The sequence below is a fragment of the Myodes glareolus genome, chromosome 21, assembly GCF_982192425.1.
Source record: "Myodes glareolus chromosome 21, mMyoGla1.1, whole genome shotgun sequence".
In the NCBI taxonomy this organism is placed as follows: Eukaryota; Metazoa; Chordata; class Mammalia; order Rodentia; family Cricetidae; genus Myodes; species Myodes glareolus.
In genome coordinates, this window is record NC_142046.1 from 20,916,690 (window position 1) to 20,939,905 (window position 23,216).

The following is a 23,216-nucleotide window of genomic DNA, read 5'->3' on the forward strand; positions in this document are numbered from 1 at the left end:
CTACGGGCAATCAGTCTCAACCCACCTCGTGTCTCCAGTTGTCTAACGCGCGCTTTAGTCGGGTCTCATCAGGTGCTTTTCTCTGCTGTCCTCCTGGCCCCGAGCACTTGGCCCTGGCCCACGGTCCCACAACTTCTGTGAGACACCCTCTTCCCGTCCCGTGCTCTCCGACTAGAATCGCTGACTTCTTTTCACGGCAGAGCAGGTGTCCCCAGCTCCATGAGCTCTCTAGGGGATCAAGTACGGGACTGGCATCAGGGCGTACTGGCCGTGGCACGCGAAGACTGGGATCGCGCGCTGTGCCTTTTCTCAGATGTCCAGGAGCCGCGGGCCAAGATGTACTTCAACATGGGCTGCGTGCGTCTGATGGCGGGGGATCCCGAGGCTGCGTTGCGGGTAAGTAAGCTTCCTGGGACTGGTGAATATCCAGGGGGAATATCCCTGGTGGAGGCCTATAGTGGAAGACTGCGGGCATGAATCCTTATCTTGCAATGGACGCCCTGGAAAAGGACGCCCTTCTCCACTTCATAGACTCCTGGAAGTGGGAGAATTCCTGCCCCTTCACCTCGTTCTTTACCTAGAGATTGTTCCACAAATGCTTCCTCTTAGTGACTGCCTGACGCAGGTAGGAGGTTTGTGGTTGGGAGAGCTCTCTCTTAGTTGAGGCCAGAATGGGGCACAGGGCACATAGTCACATGTACCAAATGCATCAGTTCTGTACCAGTCCAGGTCTTCAGAACTGAGGGAGGGGGGGCACCCTGAAGGCAGGCTGAAAGCTGGGCGGGAGTCAGCTGGGATTCTGCCTGTCCTGTGAAGGCACATGTGTGGGTAAAGGGATTTAGCTGTTGTTGTGGGGATGGAAGCGCACACAGTTGTCTTCCCAGTCCCGAGCACTCCCATGTCTCCCCATTGGCTTCTGAAAGCAGAACTACTCAGGGACGCACACCTTAGAGGAGGCTGTCAGGGCATCTCCTGCTTGTGATCCTCAAAGTGACAGCTATTCTTGGGTGTGTGATGTAAACCCTCAGCACCCTGCCTCCCTGGAAAGTGCAGATATGGTCTCTCCTCTTATTTCTTTCTTGAAAGGTCGTTGTTTATTTATTTACATATGTGTGTGAGTTAGGAGTCCACGTGTGAGAGTCCATTCTCTCCTTCCACCACGTGGGACCCAGGGATCAAACTCAGGTCATTCGGCATGGTGGCAAGTGTCTTTACCCACTGAGCCATCTCGCCAGCTCTCTTCTGTTACTTCTTACATATGCATCTGCCCCTACGATTACTTCAGAATTGCTTCTTCTTTAAAAGGTTCTTGCTCAAGTCAGTCATGGTGGCGCCTGCCTTTAATCCCAGCACTAGGGAGGCAGAGGCAGGCGGATCCCTTGAGTTCGAGGCCAGCCTGGTCTACAGAGGAAGATTCAGGACAGGCTCCAAAGCTACACAGGGAAACCCAGGCTCAAGAAACAAAAGCAACAGTAACAACAGCAACCAAAACGAACAGCAACAAAAATACACGGAAAAGGTTTATTGTTCAGGAAAGGGAATGTAACGATCTGCTACCAGGTGGTTCACCAGTGAGTCATGTGTTAGCCTTCCAGCGCTCAACTCCTCACACTGTAGCTAGAAAGGCTTTGAAATGCTCTGCCAAAAGAAGACTGGGCACTGCCTTAAGTCAACAGAACTAATGTGTATAAGCCTAGGTGTATCGGTTAGACCCGGAAACTCTAAGAAGCAGGTGGTGCAGCAGCAATAAGGAAAACTAAGGGTGCAGCTCTGATGTGGCTGCACTTCACCCTGTTGGCGTGACGCTTGCAATGGTGGATGCAGCTACAAGCAGCCACCCCGTTTCCAGGTTGATTGTGGCGTGGGAAAACTTCAAGTCAGATGGAGTTCAACAGTCAGTCCACCTGACCAGTTTTGGTACACCAGGTTTAGCCAATGGCTGCTTTCCCTGCTGGGGACAGACATTTCTGTGTCTGGTTTAAGGATCTGTGCTGCCTGTACACAGAAGACTTGACTATTCTGATTCTAATAGATATCTAGTGTACCATTTTGTGTGAACTACCAAAGAGATTTTCAAAGATGTATTTTATGGACGTAAGTGCTCTGCCTGCATGTCTGCCTGCACACCGGAAGAGGGCACCAGATTACAATTGGTTGTGAGCCACCATGTGATTGCTGAGAATTGAATTCAGGACCTCTGGAAGAGCAGCCCTCTCCAGCCCCTGAAAAGAGATTTTAAAAAGCCAAAAGTCTTATACAATCCTGTCTCCCAGAGACATCTGTTACTGACATTTTGAAGCGTGTTCTTTTTTTTTTAAGATTTATTTATTTATTATGTACATAATATTCAGCTTCCATGTATGCCTGTAAGCCAGAAGAGGGCGCCAGATCTCATTACAGATGGTTGTGGGCCACCATGTGGTTGCTTGGAATTGAATTCAGGCTCCAGAAGAGCAGTCAGTGCTCTTAACCTCTGAGCCATCTCTCCAGCCCTGGAGCGTGTTCTTTTAGTTCTGTGCTCACTGTAGAGAGGATGGGTTTCTGTACCATAGAGATACACCCTGATCTTATGAGGAGCTTGGTGCAGCCGAGAAGTCTCTGCAGTGACACATTTGTGCCGGCTCCAGCTTGGCAGGCACCTGCTGCAAGCAGCTCTTGTCCGTTAATACATTTTCACGTGCATTTGTGGGACTGGGCTCTTGGGTCACTGAGCGTGCTGTTCCACAAGCATTTTTGTCCCCAGACATTTGACCAAGCAGTGACCAAGGACCCCTGCATGGCTGTTGGCTTCTTCCAGCGGGGAGTGGTCAATTTCCAGCTGGAGAGGTGAGTGCATGCAGCAGGTCCCCCTGTTCCTCACTGGCTGATTCACAGGCGCGGCTCCTCCCTCGTGGTTACTGAGAGGCCCCTGCTGCTCACAGGTTCCAGGAGGCTGTGTCTGACTTCCAGCTGGCCCTGGCACAGCTGAGAGGCAACGCTGCCATTGATTACACTCAGCTGGGTCTGAACTTCAAGCTGCATGCCTGGGAGGTGAGTGGACACTCCATGTGTGCAGAGTCAGACACCAAGTAGTGTCGCCAGGCCTTGGAGGTACTCCGTGGCCCTGGGGTTCTGCGGGGGGAATCTAGGGTTCATGGGAGTGCTAAGGTTCTGCCGTGGTCCTGGGTTGCAATAGGCATCCTAGCATGTAGTCTGGAGTCTTGGCTGGAGTTCTAGGGTAAAATCTAGAGCATTGCCAGGGACTGTCACCTTTGTGTTGGTGCTACTGTCATCGTCAGCCATGTGGAATGAGGTGCCCTGTCCAGCCAAAGACTTTTGAGCTCTGAAATCCCCCAGCTCCTTGATTGCTCAAGGAGGCCAGAGTGGCTACAGCGGGAACCGGCTACTCAGGCATTTGGGAGCCAGTCAGAATGGGCTCATGCGAGAGAAAAGGGGGACAGAATTGAAGATCACGACAAGGTGACAGACCGGTTTGGGAGAAGGGGAATGGCTCAGCAGTACCTGCAGCTGCACCAGAGGAAAAAGTAGTAACAGAGGTCTTAGGGAGAGTGGGTGGGTTTCTCTCCACATAGCAAAGCTAGATTTCTTGTGTGTGCACCTCTCCAGGGTGAAGGGAGGATGGGCTCTCAGCCTCGTGAGTTCACATGTCACTGGGTCCCTGAGATAGCCTTAACTCAGTTCATCTTGCCCATGAGAGTGGTCTGAATGTGGGGTTCTGAATGTCCCTGGACAGCCAATGGGAACCCTTAGACATACTCTAGGTTCTGGGGTACAGAGAGCAGTTAATGGGGGTGGCATAGTATAGAATTAGGAGGGTGTTAACCAAGGGAATACTTTGTGAGCTACCATGTGAGAGCCGGGAATCTAACCTAAGTCCTCTGGAAGAGCAAGAAGTACCCTCACCCCTGAGTAATCTCTCCAACTACCACCCCTTCCCAACACAGGAGGACACTTTAAAAGAGAGAGCTACTTCTGCTGTTTCAAGCAGAAAAGCTCAAAGCAAAACATGGCCCTCCGAGGTCTAAACAGATACTGGGAATGAGCACTTGGCATCTAACAACCCAGCCAGCCAGGCAGCAGGTGGCCTGGTCCCCACCCATAGCGCCTGTGGCAGCTGAACATACAGAAGAACCTTCAGCTCCAATGACTGGGGAGTTCAGATGAAGACCATCTGGGGAACCTGGCCCCTGCTGTCACGTCTGCCCTCGTTCCTAGGTCCTGTACAACACGGCATCAGCACAGTGCCAGGCAGGGCTCTGGACCAAGGCTGCCGATACTCTAGTGGAGGCAATCTCCAAATGGCCAGAGGACGTCCAAGATATCCTGGACACTGCCCTGGACCAAGTTCGGGTAAGGAGGGCAGGTGACAGGCACACTGGTTTGAAGCCAGGTTCTATAGCTTACGCCCTAAACACTAACTATAGGACATGGAGAGAGGGAGCCTGGGTACCCCATGGTGAGAGCCCAAGCATCCCCTCTGCTTCAAGACTCATTGCAGCCGTGGCCACCCAGGTTTACATGCTCCATTCCAGAAGCAGGTACCCCTGCAGCTGCGGCAAGTCCCCAAGGGTGAGGTCTTCCAGCCTCCCAGGCAATACCTACAGCATCTGGAACCCATGGATTTCCTCGGCAAGGCTAAGGTAAAGCACTAAGGTGTTTTCCAGCTTGGGTACCCAGCTACCAAAATGGCAGCTGTAGCCTGTGTCAAACTCACGGTGCGGTGGCTCCCACACTGGACAGCCAATGTGTTTATGAGGTGTAGTTCAGGCCACTGGAAAGTCAGACAGGTAAGAGAGTGGGCACACAGCTCCTAGGGTTGGGGTTGGGTGTTCATACATGAGGCTATAGCCCCGGAGGCAGAACTTACCCAGAAGTAAGTCAGTTTTAAAGGAGAGGGCTCAGGTCTTTGGATGGGAATCCCTATTGGTGCCCCTCCCCACCCCCGTATTCTTCTCCCAGATGCTCCCAGCGTCTGTGCGTCTTCACGTATTTCTGTTTCTGCATCTCTGGTACAGACAGCAAGGGATGTGGTGGCCAGCCTGGGCCATGTCAGGCCCCCTAAACTACAGGCTATGGGGGAGTATCCCACCTTCAAATATAAGAGAGGAACTCAAAAGACTCGTCACTTGGATGTCATTTAGAGTGTCACAAAGAGAGGCCAACTTGGTATTGCATTGATGACCCCTGGGCTGGCCACATACCTATGGTCATTGACAACAGCCCTTGTGCTGGACCAGCACTGTGTGACCATGTGCAGCTGCCTTAGGTGTGCGCTGCCTGTGCCTGTCGCCTGAGGTGGACTGCGTACAGATGGAAAGGATATGACCTGTGCGTCCATCAGAGTTCACTTAGATGGCTGTTACAAGAAACAAGAATATGTAAAAACTTGTACTAAAATTAAATTGATATTATCAGTACAGGTTTCTCTTGGTCATCTTTTTGTTTTGTTTTGCTTTGTTTTCGAGACAGGGTTTCTCTGTAGCTTTAGAGTCTGTCCTGGAACTGGCTCTTGTAGACTAGGCTGGCCTTGAACTCCCGAATGCTGGGGTTAAAGGCGCACACGACCACCACCAGGCTTTTTTGTTGTTGTTGTTTAAAGCCGTAGTGGTCCAGCAGTCTTGAGCTAGGCGTAGGCAGCCCACACCCTGCAGACTACAGCTACAGAGGTACCAGGAATTGGGGACCTGGAGGAGCAGCCTCAGTGGGGCCCTAACCCAGCTGTATTCCTGCCCCCACTAGGTGGTGGCTTCTGTTACCCCTGACAACCGCAGCGCAGACGGCTGGTCTCAGAAGGTAGGTGGGTAGGCATCGATATGATCTCTGCCTGGTTTGTAGAACTGTGCGCTGATAAGGAAACAAAGCCTAGGCAGGCTGGGTCCAGGGCTTGAGTTGCATCCTGGGAAAGCCTTGGGAGTGAGGGCCCCCTCCTCCTATGGCCTTAGACTTAGACCTTCAAAGAGCTGGCATCCACCACACCCCCACTCTTCCTGAGGAACAGCTCTGACCTGGCAGGGATGGCTGGTCACTTCGGTTCATTCACCTGTCATGAACCAGAGCAAGCGTAAGCTTCTGGAAGGGCAGGCAGCTCTTGGACAGCCAGGCTAGGGACATGCTCAGTCAGCCATGGTGGCCTGACACCAGGGGATGAGCTAGCAGGGCCAATTCACTGGCACATACTCAAACCCACCACAGGGACCCGACGGGGGCTGTCAACAGAAGGTTGGAGCCTCTGTTGGACATACAGTGATCACAAGACTGCCTGGGCAAGACAGGTCAGAAGGCCCAAACAATGCCAGCCTCCATTCTGGCCATTGCAAATCGTCAGAGCCCCTTGTGCCTGGGTAAGGAGTGGTTAGGCAGAAACCCCTGCTGCCCTAGTGCAGCCCTAAGAGCCAGGTGAGAGTTTAGGCGAAGGTGTGACGTCAGCGATGACAGGACACAGGACGTCACCTCCACCTCTTTTCTCTCCAGTATTCAGTTCATCCCAGTCCAGCAGTTCAATGTCCTTTACAGCTGTACTCAAACCCCCAGGTCCTTAAACCTGCATCTCCGAGCTCCTGCCCTGGGCTGTAAACCTCACGAGGGCCAAATGTTGCTTTCCCATAGTCTCCTTTTAAACCTAGTTCACAAGCCATGTCAATGAGTGCCCAACAGAGGCTAGCGGTTTCTACCTCCTCACCAACTCAGGGCACCCGAGGCTGGGCACCTCCTTAGAGCCTGTCCTGGGTTTCTCGAGGTCCATGGAGAAACCACCAAACCAGAGTCAGGGATCAGTAGAAGGCCTGGGGAGCAAGCTGACTCCCCACCATTGGGAAATAGTGCTAGGCAACCTGTTTGTGGACTCTAGACCTATGAGGACTCAACCCTGTCCCCAGATGTGTCTAGAGTTTGGGACTACCACGCATTTACTCCCAAACTTCCTGCCAACTGTTGGCCAAGCTCCCAGACCACGTCCTTAACCGCTGGCGGTGCCAGGGTAAAGCCTAAGGAGTTTCTCCCTTGAGACCAAACCCACCACCTCAAGACCTCTCTACTTTAGGTCCCACCCCAGGACCACACTCTTCCGGGGAGATGCAGTTTGTTTATAAAATTCAACAGAGGTAAAACCACATCAGGGGAAGTCTAGGAAACGTCACCACACAACCATGACACTTACGGATGCAGAGTTGATCACTAGAAAGTAGCCAGGTTACCAGTTTCAGTGAGAACTGAGCACTTCAAAGGGGGGAGGGGAGAGGCTGTGGATATGTTTATTCTCCTTGACTCATGGTAGAATTAGAGCTATGTAAATTGAAAACAAGAACTCATGCTTGGAGCAAAACCCTCCTGAGGACTGAAGTCTGAATTGTAGAACTTTGAGGAAAAGGTGACCTCTCTACTGAAACTTGGCATAACGTTTGGCCTGGACTGTACTTTACACTTAGCCATGCCATGCTTGTGTAACTTCTTGACACACAAAGCAGGCTCTCAACATCCAGTTAAACATGCTTTTAAGTGGAAGGTGGTAGCCCCACACCCTAAGCTGGGCACATCTGTAGACAGGCTCCTTATGTTGATTAAATTCCCTCCCACCTGGAGAAGAGCTGGCAAGCTAAATAATAAAAACACTGGCATGCATTCAAATCGTGCAAAAATAAATTTTAGACAATTTATGCAAAAACAGCTCTGTATAATGTGAGATGTCACAAAACCAACTAAACAAACTGTGTCCAGACCGCCGCAGGTGGTGTGTGTGAGGACCAGTTCAGAACAGAACAGCAACAACAAAAACCCCTTTCTCAGCTCAGGACAACGCTCACTTCCTTGTGGCTCAGATCCACCCTTTTCTCCTGCCGCCTAGGGTCCCCCCCCCCAGCTTTCTGACTCACCTGAGCTGCCCCATCTGTTGAGGTCCTGCTACCTCTGTCTTCCTTTGCAGAGGTCCGAGATGGAGCAAGTTGGCCATCAGTCTCCTGCGTCTATGGGTAAGAGGATGCCAAGCAATAGGGGGAGAGGGAGCCACCTCGGGAGAGCTGCCCATGTCCCTTAAAGTTTGGGGCAGAGGACAGCTGCCTGCCAGTCATTCATCACTTCAAAGTATCTTCTTTGTGGAAAGGTGGTCACATGAACCGTGCTCTATGCTACAGCTTGCTGGCATCTGGAGGGCCTGACCCAGGCCCCCCTGAAGACTCCTCGGAAGCTGGGGTAAGAACTATGCTCTCCAATCCCTCCCCACCAGCCACTTGAGGCAAAGGCAGCCCTCGCTCAGATTCTATTTTCCTCCTTTTAGTCCGGTCCCTACTCTGACCCCTTGGGTACAAGGGCCACCCTGCCTTCAAAGGCTATGCAGCCCTGTTTCTGTCCTCAGGGAGCAGCTGCCGAGGACCCTGAATCCCTGGTGACTGTCACTGTGCAGTGCCACCTCACTGTGCCCCTGAAGGCCCCAAGAGGCACTGACCTGTCCGGCCTTCGAACACTGCTGGCTCAAGCCCTCCTTCACCAGGCCCAGATGGGGCAGCTCAGGTGAGTCAGAAACCGAGAGGGAGGAGACCCTAGGCTGTGTGAGAAAAGGGTGGATCTGAGCCACAAGGAAGAGAGAGCTGTCCAGAGCTGAGCAAAGGGGATTTTTGCTGCTGTTGTTCTGTTCTGAACTGGTCAGTTTTCCGGCCCAGGAAGGGACCAAAGCTAAGGCCTTCTTAGCTCTATGCCTAAGATCCTAGGCAGTCACTGGAAGTAAGGGCTGGGGCTGGAGAGAGACCGAGATTAACTTCCTTTTGGGGGAGACACAAGGAACTCCCCTACATACTGTCGCACACACTCAGGACCCCCTTCGCAGTTACCAGGCCCCACGAGAGAAGTTCTGGACCCCAATCTCCACAGAGGACGCACTGCAGAGTGCATGGAGGAATGTGGCCGTGGGCCCACGAGGGTTGCATCTCCAGTGCCAGGTGAGGCGGGGGAAAGGCTGTGATGCCCACCAGCCCCGGCAGGTGGAGGGGAAAGCCCCTCTCTTGTGCCACCCCTGCAGCCCACCCTTCTGCCACAGGGGGCCTGGGGCCGACCAGTCCTCTACCAGGTAGTAGCTCGGCACAGTTACGCAGCCCGAAGGCCTGAGGACTTGGACTTCCGCCAAGGGGACACAGTGGATGTTCTGTGTGAAGGTAGAACAAGACGGCCCTTCCCCCACGCTGCTGGCTTGCCCAGACCTGGTGGGAGCTCTGTTCTATAGGGTTTGGTTTTGGCTGTAAGCAGACACGCCATCCAGCATGTCTCCACAGTGGACGAAGAATGGCTGGAGGGACACCGAGACGGCTGCATCGGGATTTTCCCCAAGTGCTTTGTGGTCCCAGCTGGTGCCTGTGCTGAAGCCGGAGCCGGTCCAGGACCCAAGCCAGCAGACCAGCACTAGCAACATTGTGACAAGATCACTTTTAATTTAAACAAACAAAAAGCTATCCCCCTCATCCCTGTGTGGTCTGCCTTCTGGGGTTGATAAAGAAGATCAAACTATCCCCCTCATCCCTGTGTGGTCTATCTCCTGGGGTTGATAAAGAGGATCCAACCAAAAGTTTTTGGCAGAGGGAAGCTGGCTGGCCCACAGACCTGGATTCTGGCTGCCTGGTCTAGCTTGATTATAGCGAGGAAGCAGGGGCTTCTGCTGGGCTGGCCACGCCTACAGAGGTAGCCCTAATCCTGCTAGGCTGGCCGCAGCCCTCTGAGGTAGCCCTAGTCCTGCTGGGCTGGCCACAGCCTTCAGTGGTCGCCCTGTCCCACAGCTGCCCCTTCCCAGAGCCTTCCTGTTACCATCCCTTGGAAGACTACACACCCCATAGCTAGAGCCACCCTGAGGGCAGAGGGGAGTCAGTACTATCAGGAATTGGCCCACTTGGTCTGCTTGATGGACTGGAGCCCTAAAAGGTCAGGGGTTCATGAGGGCAGGCATCCAAGATGTGCCCAGTAGGTCCTGTGTGCCAAAGGCTTCCTTTCCTGATGGTTGATGGTGGCTCACAAGGTAGACAACACAGACTTTTATACTGTGGCCGCTGCATCCGAACGCTGTCCCTGCTTTCGATGCGGAGCAGCCTGTGATCTATTTCCGCTTGGTTTCCCCTAGTCCTGGGTCCAGAAGAGCTGGACTGCAACTGCTCCTAGAATGGCCACCAGGGTCAGCACTGCAAACACCACTCCGGCTGTCCAGATGCTGTAGCTCTGCGCCCGCCACTGGGTCGGTGCCTCCGCTGGAATCATGCCTGTGAGGTTCAGCATGTAGCCCAGGGTCCAGCCGATGTCCATGCCCCCTGCCTGTGAGACACACGGCTGCTCAGGGCTGCCGGGTGGCTGCCCGAGGCCCCACCCCCTTCTCATCCCGAACCAGACATGCTGAGGCTCTGGGTGGCAGTCACCTGCTTCTGGAACTGGATGTTGGGCCAGGTCTCCTCGCTGAATTTGTAGCCCTCCAGCAGCAATACAAGGATGTACAGGCCTGAGGCACAGTAGTCCCGTAGCCAGCGTTCCTGCCCGGGGTAACTGGCTTCCACCTTGAATTCCAGAAGCCGATGTAAAAGTGAGTCCCCAGTACTTCCTAAGACTCCCCCTCCCCAGCTATAGTGGGACCTCCATACATCCATACAGTCTCCAGACAGCAGGAAAGTGTTAAATGCTTTTTTTAAAAAAAAGTCCTTCTCTAAGTCCCCATGGAGACCATCCTCCAGCTAAGAAGGGGTGGGGTAGCTAACGTCATGATAAACAGAAGCTGATCCCATCAGGGTTCTGGATTTCTTTCTACCACAAACAAGCCACTCTCCCTACCACGGCATTTTCCTTCCCAATCCTGGTACTTAAACATGGCTTTGCCGCGAATCTCTGTCCAGGAAAACCCAATAAGACCCCAGAGGCCCTGCTTGCTTATGGTGCGGTGTGGAGAGGGTGCTAGGGCCGTATCCAGGGTCACATCACCTACCAGTTTCCAGGGTGTCTGACAGAACTTCCACACGGTTTCATTGACCATGTTCAGTGGCTGCCTGGAGGTGAGGTTCAGGAAGTGGAAAGTATAGTAGAAGTTGGAAAATGCCTGGGGGAAATAAAGAAGGCTGTGTCAGCCTGAGGGAGACCCAGGACACTTCAGTCAAGTATCTGCCCCCCTACCCACCCAGTTTCGGAATCCCTAAGAGCCAGCCGGGGCACCTCAGAAGGACACCTGGGGCCCCCGAAGGAAGCCAGAGCTGGAAGGGAGGGGAACGTGCTTACATAGAACTGGCCATGTACAGGAGGCTGGTAGACTCCATTGAAAACACAATCTTGGTCCTTACAGCTGGAGGAGTTGAAGAGATTTCGGAGGGCCGCCACACAGTCCCTGGGGTTGCCTGTCCCTTCCACCGTGAGGTTCTGTGTGAAGTTCAGGAAATCTGTAGTGTGGACACAGGGCGACTCATACAGCGGGGCCAGTGACAATGTGGCCTGGTAGCCGCTATGGTAGCATGGGTGTTGGACCCGGGGTGCTGAGCTGTTCTGCTGAGAGAGGAAACACCATGAACTCTAGGCTCTGGTACACTCCCCGACTCTACCCCCATGCCATCCCAGTTCTCCACCCTTCAAATACCAGCCTAACCTGTGCCAGCTCAGCCAGGAGCCTTATCAGGACCTGGTCCCGCCCAAAACAGAGGTAGCTGTGAGTATAGACGCTGTAGTTGGCCCCGTACAGCCGGAAGGTAACCTGGTTGCTCTGGTTCAGGATGGGGCCCTGAGGCACGAAACTGATCTGGGTGGAGGCTCCACCCAGGTCCAGAGCACCAACCAGCATCCTCTCTTCAGGCAGAATCCACTGTCCAGAGGAATACTGACCACAGAGGGAATGCTTAGCTCTGGGCAGCCGCTGGTCCCAGCCGCCGGCCAGCGAGCTGCAGGCACTGGTCTCTCAGACCAACCCCTCACCCTTGGGCTGCCCGTGCACCTGGAGGAGCAGTCCCAGGACATAGTTGATAGTGATCCAACCAAAGGCACCTTCATCCTGCCCAGCTAGGATCTCGGCACCCCAAAAATCCACAGGAGACTTGCTTAGTGTCAGGGAGACTGCAGCTAGGATGTCTCTTGCCTGAGAGCTGTTCTTCTGACTGGGTAGAGGGGACCATGCTGGAGGAAAGCCTCACCCCAACCTCCACTGCACCTCACCCCAGGGTATTCAAGTCTGGCTTTTGGGAGTGACCCTAACAGATGCAACCTGGTACTACCTCACCTGAGCAGCCTCATGCCTGCGGTGGCCCCCAAGAATGTGGGCGTCTCTTGATGCTGGGTCTGTGGGATCAATGCCAGCGCCTCCTCCAGGCAGCTCTTCAGGCTTTCCCCAGCCTGTGTTGGGTCAGAGGCGTAGGAAGCGATCCCAGGTCCTGAAACACAGTACCCTAGGAAAAGGCTCCAGATCTGAAGGTTGGGACTCAGGGATGGCCCCCAAGGACATCATCACATCCTAATGCTTGGAACCTGTGAATGTGACCTTTTATGGAAGAAGGAAGGGTTCTCAGGTTTAGTTAAGGATTTTCGAATGGGGCTTGTTTATCATCGTAGTACTCAGGAGGCTGAGGCAGGAGGATAGAGGGTTCAAAGTCTTGGGCTACACAGCAAGACTCTGTCTCAAATAACAACAAAGGAAACCTACAAACAAGGCTAGTGTGTTTGTATAGTGCATTCCAAGTCTCGTGACTACAGTCCCTACAGGGAAAGGTGGGAAACCCTAAGTTTCTCCCTCTTCGGGACTTCTAGAGTATGGCTCTGCCACCCCCAGGCCTCAGGCTTTTGATTCTAGAACTGAGAGGAAGCCCAGGAAATGAACTCAGGACCCAGCACTTGATGGCTTCTGTTATCAGTGTGGTGTGGTACCTAAAAGAGATGCCCCAGGACACCAGAGAAGGCAGATGTGGGATCAGACAGGGAGCTGTTAGCCGCAGGGCCTGGGGGAGGTGCGGTGTCTGAGAGATCCGTGTGTGTATTCCCCATCGGAGACAGCCCAACCGAGTGACCCCGCCTCTCACTTCATGGCTCTGTTGAGGTGCCTTCCTGAGGACTAGAAATGTAGCTTCCACCGTCGTCAAGTGATCCTCCTGGCGTTGCCCGGGAGTCCAAGCCAGGTAGCAATGACCTACTAGGGGACTGCCCACTGACCTTCTATCTGGCAAGCCAGGGTCTGACTGACTACTCCGGTGTCCTTCTCCTTGTTTGCTGGCCACTGGTACACAAACAGGGATGTGTGGGAGGAGCCAGCGTCAAACACGATTCCAAACTAAGGACAACATTGGGATCAAACAGGTGTGGAGGCCAACATCCTGGTCACCCAGCCCAACCCTCTCAGCAGGTCCCTGAGCCAAACCTTGGTGTCTGCAGGCAGGAAGACGTTGGTGGCCTTCACCAGGACGAGTAGGAGCATGGTGAGGCCCGAGGCTGCTGCGATCCCCAAGAGGGCTACAAAGACCCGTTCCTTCGGGGAGAGTCCCATGGCAGGAGGGGCGAGCTGCAAGGGTCAGGTGGGTGGCAGTGGACACTCAGACTCCACCTGCTGTCCCAGCCCCATCCTTTTAGAGGCAGGGTCTTAACACGTCCCAATTTTCCTTAGATGTTGTCAAATCTGAGATTCAGACAGCCTCCCTTGGCCAGGATAGTAGCCAGGACAGTCACAGTTTAAAAAGGCCAAGAGCAGTGTCCAGAGTCCAGCTGGGCAGGCCTAGTATTGTCACAGAGCCTGGGGGCCAGTACACAGCCTGGTGGAGCCAGGACAGTCATTTCTGATGCCACTATCAAAGCTAATGGAGTCCCAGGTGAACCCCCTAAAGAAGCCTTGCCTTCTCTCTCCTTCTGGGCCCCTGCTCTCTTGACTCCCCATGAGGAGCCCCAGTTCTGAACTGAACCCAGGGCTTCATGGCAGGGTCTTCTTTTTGGGAGCCTCAAGGCCAGACCTATGCCACTTGGAGTCCAGGGACCAGATGTGGGTCCTTCACAGTCTGTGCTTCTTAACAAACACATCTGTTTCTTTTGGAAATCCTAAACTTGGGTTCCTCTGATAGGGATCTGAGAGAGTTTAGCTGACCCCAGATGAACCTGGGCAGCTGACCAAGGAATGTTATTATCCTTGGTACCCAGGAGAGCTACACCCCCATCTCCACTGGAGCCCAGCAGGGCTTCTGAGTCCGTACCTACTCCAACCCACCAATGTGAAGAGAGGTCAACCCTGTTTCACGGTAATCCGCACAACGGATGCTGTTGCTCACAGGACTGGTCAAAGCCAGAGTGTTCCCTGAGACTCCAGCAGTTTGAAAGTCTGTGACTTCGTATCTCGAGGCATATCTCCCAAGAATGAAGACATTCCCAGTGTTTCGTGAGTGACAGGCAGAGGACCCCTAGGAACAGGCTAAGTGAAGCACAAGCCCATCTGAAAGATGGGAGATTGTGGAAAGAACGGACAAAAGACCCAAACAGCACCCAAGTCCAGTGATAAATGGGCCACGGCGAGGAACCAAGAAGACACAGATCCCACCTCGGAATGTAGCCCCCGAGGTTAGGTAGTCATAAAAACAGGACGAGATAGGCTCCCCTCACCCAGGACAGGCAGTCTCCTACCAAGCGAGCCCACAGACCAGGACAGCCCCTTGGGCCCCTCACCTGAGCTGGAAGCCAACCTTCAAGGGTAGCTGGAGGAAGTTGTGTTCTTGGGTGCAACTGACCTGTGCACCTGCTGTCCTCCACACCCTGTCTCCGCCCACTTGAGCCTGGGGCTGTGGTAGGAGGGGCGGGTCCACTTTCTGTCTGCTGCTCAGGGTCTGATGGCTACCGTTTTCCTCTGCACCATCATCAATTCCAGGCTTTCGTTTTGCTCCTGGGGAGGGAGGAAGGGCAGTGCTCCTAGTGCTCGGGTTGAACTTTGGAACTTTCCCGGGAATGACAGAGAAGGTAGGACTGGGGACCCCCTCCCGCCCCATTACCGTGGACCTTGCCCTCTGTCCTGCTCACTTGGGCCAGGCCAGAGCAGAGTCAGGGAACAGGTGACGGAGCATCCTGGACTGGAGGCTGCGTGCTACATACCTGCAAAGGTAAGAGGGCCAGATGAAGCCATTCTCCTTTAGACCTGTTGAGTTTTTTTTAAAAACATAAGGTACAGGACCTGGATATAGTTCAATTGATCGAATTATTCCCCTATCAGACACAAGCCCTGTGTTTGAGCCCCAGAACCACATGAAGCCACATGTGTGCCTGGTGACAATCCTAGCCCTCTGGAGGCAGGAGGATCTGAAGTTTACAGTCGTCCTCTGAGTTCAAAGCCAGCTTGGGCAACATGAGCCCTTGTCTCAAAAATGATGAGAACAAATTGGAGCTGGAGAGATGACTCAGTCGTAAAGGGCTTGCGGTAGAAGCGTGTGGACCTGCGTTCAGAGGCACAGCACACACATAAAAGCCAGGTGTGGTGGCACACATCTGTAGACAGGGTCGGGGCAGAAGCAGAGGAATCTCCAGATCTTACTGGCTAACCAGTTTAGCTGAACTGGTGAGCTAGTTTCAGGTTCAGTGAGAGACCCAGTCTCAGATGGGTGGGTGGGTAGGTAGATAGATAGACAGACAGACAGACAGACAGACAGACAGACAGACAGACAGACAGATGGTGTCCTAGTTAGGACTTCTGTTGCTGTGAGAAAATGCCGTGACCAAAAGCAGCTTGGGGAGGAAAGGGTTTATTTTGCTTACACTTCCAGGAAACAGTAGCTCATCCCTAGGGGAGTCAGGACAGGACTCAAGCAGAACAGGAACCTGATGCAGAGGCCATGGAGAAACCTGCTTACTGGCTTGCTCTTTCAGGCTTGTTCAGCCTGATGGAGGAGGGTTATCTGTCTATTGTGTTATTTTCATTGGTCAATAAAGAGACTGCCTTGGCCCCTTGATAGGACAGAAAATTAGGTAGGCGGAAAAAACAGAGAAGAATGCTGGGAAGAGGGCTATGAGGCAGAAGCCATGGAGCCAGCCACCAGGTCAGACATGCTAAATCTTTTCCGGTAAGCCACCACCTCGTGGTGCTACAAAGATTATTAGAGATGGGTTAATATCTAGATATGAGAGTTAGTCAGTAACTAACTCTCTAGAGATAATGGGCCAGGCAGTGCTTAAATGAATACAATTTGTGTGTTGTTATTTCTGGGACTAAGCTAGCCGTGTGGGAGCCGGGTGAGGCGAAAAGCAGGCCTGCCGCAGCCCCTCACTACATCAGCCTGCCTTTTTATACAACCCAGGATCACCAGCCCAGGGGCAACACTGCCCTCCATGAGCTGGGCCCTCCCACATCAATCATTAATCAAGAAAATGCTCTACCGGCTTTCCCACAGGCCAATCTGTTCGGGACACTTTCTGAGCAGAGGTTCCCTCTCCCAAAATGACTCTAACTTGTGTCAAATCGACATAAAAACTGGCCAGGACAATTGCCCTTGCAATCTTGAGATACACATAACTGTTAAATACCTTCCTTTCTTAGTCATCCCAATATTTCATATTAATAATATCACAGTATAAAACATTTCAACTTTTAAAAGTCCCACAGGCTTTAAAAATTCAAAGACTTTAAAAGTTCAGTCTTGTGGTTGGATTTTCTTTGGGTCACCAACTTACAAATGACAACACAGAGATTTATTATTAATTATAAAACCTTGGCATTAGCTTAAGTTTGTTCCTAACTAGTTCTTAGGACCTAAAGTAATTGTATTTTTTATTTTTTTAATCTATGTATTTTTTAATCTATGTTCTCCATGAGGTTAGTTACCTCATCTCTATGCTACCCATCCTGCTTCCTCTGCATCAGACGACAACTCCATCTTTCTTCTCCGAGTCCGCTCTGTTCCACCTAACCTCTTCCTGCCTAGCTATTGGCCAGCCAGCTCTTTATTAAACCAATCACAAGGTGCCTTGGCAAAGACACATCATCACACTGTACACAAATGTTTAGCCATGTAGCCTCTTTAAAATACAAAGTCTCTTTTAAAGTCCCAGCCTCTTTAAAATTACCAGTTCCTAAAACATGCAATCTCTCTAAATATATGAAGTCTTGTAAAATAAAAAATAACTACACACTTTCTTACTTCAAGAGAGAAAAGTTAGGACACAGTCATTGTTAAGTTGGGAGCGTAGGTCTTAGTGCCTTGCATCTATTCTAGCCCTCTGGCCCTGAGAGTTAGCACTCTGGACTCCAAATCCCAGTAGGCCAGATCCTGAGCCCTCCCCCCCTCTTCCCACACACAGAATATTTAAGTGAACTCCCAAAAGAGGAACACATGGTCTCTTTTCCTTCCTCTCAGTGGTCTTGGGGCCACCCAAGAGTGCAGAACTCCCATTAAACCTGGATATCTTTTAATTTGACTTGTTTTGATTTGGCTTGATTAGGATTTTGCGTCGGCGGAGAGCTTGCATTAGGAAAATATTCCTAACAGTCATAGTCAAATGAAATCAAAACCAAAATTCAACAGCTTAAAAACTGCTTAGCCGGACGGTGGTGGTGTGTGCCTTTAATTCCAGTACTTGAGGCAGAGGCAGGCAGATCTCTGTGAGTTCGAGGCCAGTGTCATCTAAAGAGCGAGTTCAAGGACAGTCAGGGCTACACAGAGAGACCATGTCTCAAAAAACCGGAAAAAAAAAGTTCAATGCTTGACATCCAGGACCTATGGTCTCTCTCCAGCCTCTGCAGGATCTGGCCTCCAGATTAGCTTTTCAGGCCTGCCCTCGGCAACATACCCAGCCTGTCTGGTCGGCTCAGATCAGCCCCAGTGCATGGCTACTGCTGACCTCTGCAGTCACCGTGGTCCTGGCCTCTCCCAAAACACTGAGGTCTCTGCAGCTGGGCTGCATCTTCATCAGTAGCCTCTACTAGGCTCTCGCCTGGGACTCTGACTACCGCATAGTGACAAGCCTCAGCAGCTCTCCAACTTGTCAGTCCTGGCGCTTTGACTGCCACTGAGGACACACCTTCACCAATGGCCTCCCCTGGCATCCCTGAAACTCAGCACCAAGCCTCGGCAGCTCTCTGACCCCTTCCTGCCTCCAAAGTCAGTTCCACCTGTGTGGCTGCCAGCAGGAGGTTCAGCCCTAGCCACCTGTCTACCACAACTGCTGTGTGCTGACCCTGAGGAAACACTTCCCCGAAGAGTCTGCCTCACTGCTGTTGGTCTCTTCTGTTTTCTTTGGGTTTTGTTTGTTTGTTTTATTTTTTGAGGGTTTCTCTGTGTGGCCGTGGCTAAGGTGGAACTCAGTCTATAGACCAGGCTGACCTTGAACTCACAGAGATCTGTCTGCCTCCTGAGTGTTGGGATTAAAGGCCTGTGCCACCACCTCCCAGAACTTTAATGATTCTTAATTCAAAATGTCACATGAAGGACCCTGATGAGGTCTGAGGGGCACTCACAATTCTCTATTAAATTTTACATGGCAGGCTTCCATTGTCTAAATTCTTCCAACACTCATAGAACAACACACATAGAACAACCCGCTATTCAACAATCTATTCAAGGGACAAAACCAACTCCATTTTGTGCTAGGCCCCAAAGTAGATACCAGCAGAGCGGGAAGTTCCCTAGACTGGAGCCCAGATGCTCAGGACTGATATCAGCAGAGTCCCCTGGACTGGAGCCAATCAGAGAGTCACCCATACCCCTTATGCCCACAACAATAGATTTGTGATTTTTTTTTTTTTTGCCTTTAAAACCCTGCCTAAGAATGGTGGGGCACCTCCTCTGGTCCCCACTGCATTGGTGTGCAAGACGAGGTCCCTATCACAATTTGTACTACAGGATTAAACCTCGCTTTTGCATTTCGGTGAGTCTGTGTCTCTGGTGTCTTTTTGGGATCTCCACGACCTGGGCGCTACACTATGAGCCCTGAGTGTGCACCAGCTTTTCCACCCCGAAGCTCAAATGCTACCACAAGTCTCCCAAAAACACATGATCAAGTCTGTCAATACCTCACTCCTAGTGCTACTTTCTCTCTTAGTGAGGGCTTCTTGTTTTGTTTTGTTTTTTTTTTTTCAGAGACAAGGTTTCTCTGAGTAGCTTTGGAGCCCATCCTGGAACTCACTCTGTAGACAAGGCTGGCCTCGAACTCACAGAGATCCGCCTGTCTCTGCTTCCCAAGTGCTGGAATTAAAGGTGTGCACCACCACCACCTGGTTGCTCGGTTAGGGCTTCTATTGCTATGATAAAACACCATGACCAAAAGCAGTCTGGGGAGAAAAGAGTTGGTTTCACTTATAGTTCCTGGTAACTGTCCGTCGTCGAAGGAAGTCAGGGCGGGAGCTCACGCAGGACTAGAGCCTGCTGCAAAGTCATGGAGGAATGCTGCCTACTAGCTTGCTCCTCATGGCCTGCTCACCCTGCCTTCCCACACCATCCAGGGGTGGTGCTCCCACAGTAAGCTGACCCCTCCCTCATCAATCACCGATCACAAAAGTGAAGGACAGGCTTGCCCTAGGCCAATCTAGTGGGGACATTTTTCTTTGGATCTAAGTTGTTTCCTTTACCAATAAAGACTCGGGAGTCGGATGTTGGGGTGAAAACCTGCTAGATCGGAGAAGCCAAGAAGCAACCAGCCGAAGTTCCTTTTTGACCAGAGATCCAGCAAGACAGCATCTCTCTATCTGTCCCAAACAAAAAAGGCCTGAGAATCTCTGAGTACCTCCCTAGTCCTTATGGTATGTCTCTCTATCCATCTTCCCAGGTCCTCCATACTCTGTATGGCTAACTCTTGTCAACCAGTTGTTGGCTCTGCCCCTGATTCAAGGTTAATTTTGTTAACACAGTCTTGAAGTTGTACAGTGTGACCGAAACAAACAAAAATATCCCCAAATAGGGTGTTTTCTCAGGTGAGGTTCCTTCTTCCAAAATGACTCTAGCTTGGATCAAGTTGACATGAAACTCGCCATCATAGATAGACAGACACAGGATAGAAAGCATTAGAGGAAGAGACATCTGGTATCTATTTCGGACCGAAGCATACCCACACATTATACACATGGACACAAACACAAATTACACAGAGACATAGAGTAAAAATGAAATTTAAAAAGGTAGCTTGCCGAGCCATGGTGCTGCAGGCCTTTAATCCCAGCACTCGGGAAGCAGAGGCAGGCAGATCTCTGTGAGTTTGAAGCCAGCCTGGTCTGCAAGAGCTAGGTCCAGGACAGTCTCTAAAACTACAGGAAACCCTGTCTCGAAAAACAAACAAACAAAAACACAAAAACATTGTATAGAGTCTGTTACCACCTTTGCCAGGGTCTCCCATGCTGCCCTGTCCCACCATTTTGTCTCTCATTTGCTGCACAAGGTTCTTTCTTTGTGCCCCCATTGTGAACCCTGTGAAGAGGAAGTTCAGTTTTCTGTCCCATGGAAGAGGATGGAGGTCCCTACTTTTCTGACTGACTGAAGCTGCTGTCAACATTCTTGCAGAAAGAGTCTTGAACTTCAGCTTTATTTATTCAAGGGCACCCAAAGCTGTTAGTGTTGGCACACACCTTTAGTCCCAGCACTCAGGAGGCAGAAGCAGGCAGATCTCTGAGTCCCAGATCACTATGGGCTACATAGAGAGATCCTGTCTCAATAATAATAAGAGCTCCCAGGAAAGGGATACTGGCATGCTTGGCAAAAGTCTGCTTAATCTGGTGTGAAGTTACTCATCACAGGAGATCCAGTTTTCAAAATTCCTGTCAGTTTTTACTTCTGCCCAAGCCGACATAAGGCATCAGTGTGGATTTTAATTGTATTTTCCTTGGGACTGAGATGTGCATCTTGTTCACAGGCCTACCTACATGTACTTATCACAACCCTTACTTTAAGACTCGGCTTAGAGGATCCTGTACAGTCTTGATCCTGGCTTCATTTGACTGACAGTGCATGTTGGAGAAGCCATGGTAGCAGGGACTGGAGGCAGTTAGTCACGTATCATAAGTCAAGCCATAAAAGCAGGGGCCAGGCAGGGTGGCACATGCCTTTCTGTAGTCCCAGCACTGGGGAAGCACAGAGGCAGACCTGATCTACACACCTGACTCTATCTGGTGAGATCCTGTCTGATAAGGAGGAGGAATGACCACAGTTCCCAGTGCCACCAAGATGAATGAAGAGGCAATGGGGAGGTGGGAAAGGTGGAGGATTGAAATGGGGTTTTAATTTGGTTTTGTAATTTTTTAAAAATATTTATTTATTCATTATATATACAGTATTCTGTCTGCTTGTATGCCTACAGGCCAGAAGAGGGCACCAGACCTCATTACAGATGGTTGTGAGCCACCATGTGGTTGCTGGGAATTGAACTCAGGACCTTTGGATGAACAGGCAATGCTCTTAATCACTGAGCCATCTCTCCAGCCCTTGGTTTTGTAATTAATATTCTTATTTGTATTTTATCTTTTCCTCTTTATTAATTCTTTTTAAGTTTTCCTACAAGGTAACGGATGGATACGGAGGGACTGGGAAATGAATGTGACTGAGGTGCAAGATGTGAAATTCTCAAAGAATCAACAAAAAATTATGTTGGGAAAAAAAAGAAGAGGAAGAAGCAAGGTGATGGTGGTGAAGGCCTTTAATGCCAGCACTCAGGAGGCAGAAGCAGGTGGATCTCTGAGAGGTCAAGGCCAGCCTGGTCTACAGAGTGCATTCCAGGACAGTCAGGACTATATAGAGAAACCCTGTCTAGAAAAAAACAAAACAAAACAAAATTTCCTCCGTTCCTCACCCCCCCAAAAATTGGGCCCTTACCTTTACATTTAACCTCCCTCTCGTTCTTAGTACACAGATCAAATGCAGCTAAATTCTTTGCCAGAATATTATATGAATAGCCCCTAGCCTAGTTCCTAATAGAATCCTGTTCACCTCTGAAACCTCACAAACCCCTCTGCTGTCCATATTTCTCTTGGCATTCCTATCTTCCCACTTCCCACAAGAACCACCCATTATCCTGTACAATAAAAGAACTTCTGGAGGCATCACAATCCCTGACTTCAAACTCTACTACAGAGCTACAGTACTGAAAACAGCCTGGTATTGACATAAGAACAGACAGGAGGACCAATGGAACCGAATAGAAGATCTGGATATCAATCCACACATCTTCGAACACCTGATCTTTGATAAAGAAGCAAAAAATATCAAATGGAAAAAAGCATATTTAACAAGTGGTGCTGGCATAACTGGATATCAACATGTAAAAGAATGAAAATAGACCCATATCTATCACCATGCACAAAACTCAAGTCCAAATGGATCAAAGACCTCAACATAAAGCCAGCCACACTGAACCTTATAGAAGAGAAAGTGGGAAGTACACTTGAACGCATTGACACAGGAGACCACTTCCTAAATAGAACCCCAGCAGCACAGACACTGAGAGAAACAATTAATAAACTGGACCTCCTGAAACTGAAAAGCTTCTGTAAAACAAAGGACACCGTCAACAAGACAAAACGACAGCCTACAGAATGGGAAAAGATCTTCACTAACCCCACATCAGACAGAGGTCTGATCTCCAAAATATACAAAGAACTCAAGAAATTGGACACCAAAAGATCACATAATCCATTAAAAAAAATGGAGTACAGACCTAAACAGAGAACTCTCAACAGAGGAATCTAAAATGGCTGAAAGACACTTAAGGAAATGTTCAACATCCTTAGTCATCAGATAAATGCAAATCAAAACAACTCTGAGATTCCATCTTACACCTGTAAGAATGGCCAAGATCAAAAACACTGATGACAACTTATGCTGGAGAGGTTGTGGGGTAAAGGGAACACTTCTGCATTGCTGGTGGGAAAGCAAGCTGGTACAACCCCTTTGGATGTCAGTGTGGAGATTTCTCAGTAAATTAGGAAACAACGTTCCTCAAGACCCAGCAATACCGCTTTTGGTGATATAGCCAAAGGATGCTCAATTGTGCCACAAGGACATGTGCTCAACTATGTTCATAGCAGCTTTATTTGTCATAGCCAGGACCTGGAAACAACCTAAATGCCCCTCGACCAAAGAATGGATAAGGAAAATGTGGTACATTTACACAATGGAGAACTACACAGCAGAAAAAAATAACAACAGCTTGAATTTTGCAGGAAAATGAATGGAACTAGAAAACATTATTTTGAGTGAGGTAACCCAGAGAGAGAAAGACAATTATCACATGTACTCACTCATAGGTGTTTTTTAAACATAAAGCAAAGAAAGCCAGCCTACAAACCACAATCC

At 50.6% G+C, this 23,216-nt stretch overlaps 2 protein-coding genes and 1 long non-coding RNA gene across 12 annotated transcripts in view; 2 read left to right on the plus strand and 1 right to left on the minus strand.

Annotated features, from left to right (window-relative positions):
- Positions 1-9,489, plus strand: Noxa1 (NADPH oxidase activator 1). Of its 4 annotated transcripts, XM_087899902.1 has the most exons (13): positions 5-396; positions 2,744-2,826; positions 2,922-3,030; positions 4,216-4,350; positions 4,533-4,640; positions 5,740-5,793; positions 6,193-6,272; positions 7,921-7,964; positions 8,096-8,184; positions 8,348-8,502; positions 8,816-8,927; positions 9,026-9,140; positions 9,258-9,489. In XM_087899902.1, exons 1-13 carry the CDS (start codon positions 220-222, stop codon positions 9,386-9,388), a joined length of 1,392 nt encoding a protein of 463 aa, XP_087756028.1. In that variant the 5' UTR covers positions 5-219; the 3' UTR covers positions 9,389-9,489. The 4 variants fall into 4 exon arrangements, 3 of the variants coding, with proteins under 3 accessions (XP_048281798.3, XP_087756028.1, XP_048281802.3); XR_007230324.3 differs by lacking the exon at positions 6,193-6,272 and having other exon boundaries at positions 1-396; positions 4,488-4,640; positions 7,841-7,964; positions 8,802-8,927; XM_048425841.3 differs by lacking the exon at positions 6,193-6,272 and having other exon boundaries at positions 4-396; positions 4,488-4,640; positions 7,841-7,964.
- Positions 9,394-15,771, minus strand: Entpd8 (ectonucleoside triphosphate diphosphohydrolase 8). 7 transcript variants are annotated; one of them, XM_048425837.3, is made up of 13 exons: positions 15,703-15,771; positions 14,974-15,045; positions 14,688-14,839; positions 14,160-14,363; positions 13,340-13,480; positions 13,135-13,252; positions 12,212-12,362; positions 11,930-12,089; positions 11,588-11,815; positions 11,227-11,490; positions 10,940-11,050; positions 10,383-10,517; positions 9,394-10,281 (listed from the first exon to the last, which is right to left on the minus strand). In XM_048425837.3, the coding sequence occupies exons 5-13, from the start codon at positions 13,463-13,465 to the stop codon at positions 10,090-10,092; spliced, it is 1,485 nt and encodes a 494-aa protein (XP_048281794.3). In that variant the 5' UTR covers positions 13,466-13,480; positions 14,160-14,363; positions 14,688-14,839; positions 14,974-15,045; positions 15,703-15,771; the 3' UTR covers positions 9,394-10,089. The 7 variants fall into 7 exon arrangements, with proteins under 7 accessions (XP_048281794.3, XP_048281793.3, XP_048281789.3 ...); XM_048425836.3 differs by having other exon boundaries at positions 14,174-14,363; positions 14,626-14,839; XM_048425832.3 differs by having other exon boundaries at positions 14,626-14,839.
- LOC125394772 (uncharacterized) overlaps positions 14,953-23,216 on the plus strand; it is a 15,322-nt gene continuing 7,058 nt past the window's right edge. The window contains exon 1 of the long non-coding RNA XR_007230326.2: positions 14,953-15,053. This is a non-coding gene — a long non-coding RNA (uncharacterized LOC125394772). The remainder of the gene's footprint in view (positions 15,054-23,216) is intronic.

Coding starts and splice junctions, on each gene's coding strand:
- Noxa1 (XM_048425841.3), top strand. CDS start 220: ATGAGCTCTCTAGGGGATCAAGTACGGGACTGGCATCAGGGCGTACTG. Junction 397..2,743: donor ATCCCGAGGCTGCGTTGCGG/GTAAGTAAGCTT, acceptor TTTTGTCCCCAG/ACATTTGACCAAGCAGTGAC. Junction 2,827..2,921: donor GTCAATTTCCAGCTGGAGAG/GTGAGTGCATGC, acceptor TGCTGCTCACAG/GTTCCAGGAGGCTGTGTCTG.
- Entpd8 (XM_048425837.3), bottom strand. CDS start 13,465: ATGGGACTCTCCCCGAAGGAACGGGTCTTTGTAGCCCTCTTGGGGATC. Junction 11,491..11,587: donor TCCTGGCTGAGCTGGCACAG/GTTAGGCTGGTA, acceptor TTCCTCTCTCAG/CAGAACAGCTCAGCACCCCG. Junction 10,282..10,382: donor ACATCCAGTTCCAGAAGCAG/GTGACTGCCACC, acceptor TGTGTCTCACAG/GCAGGGGGCATGGACATCGG.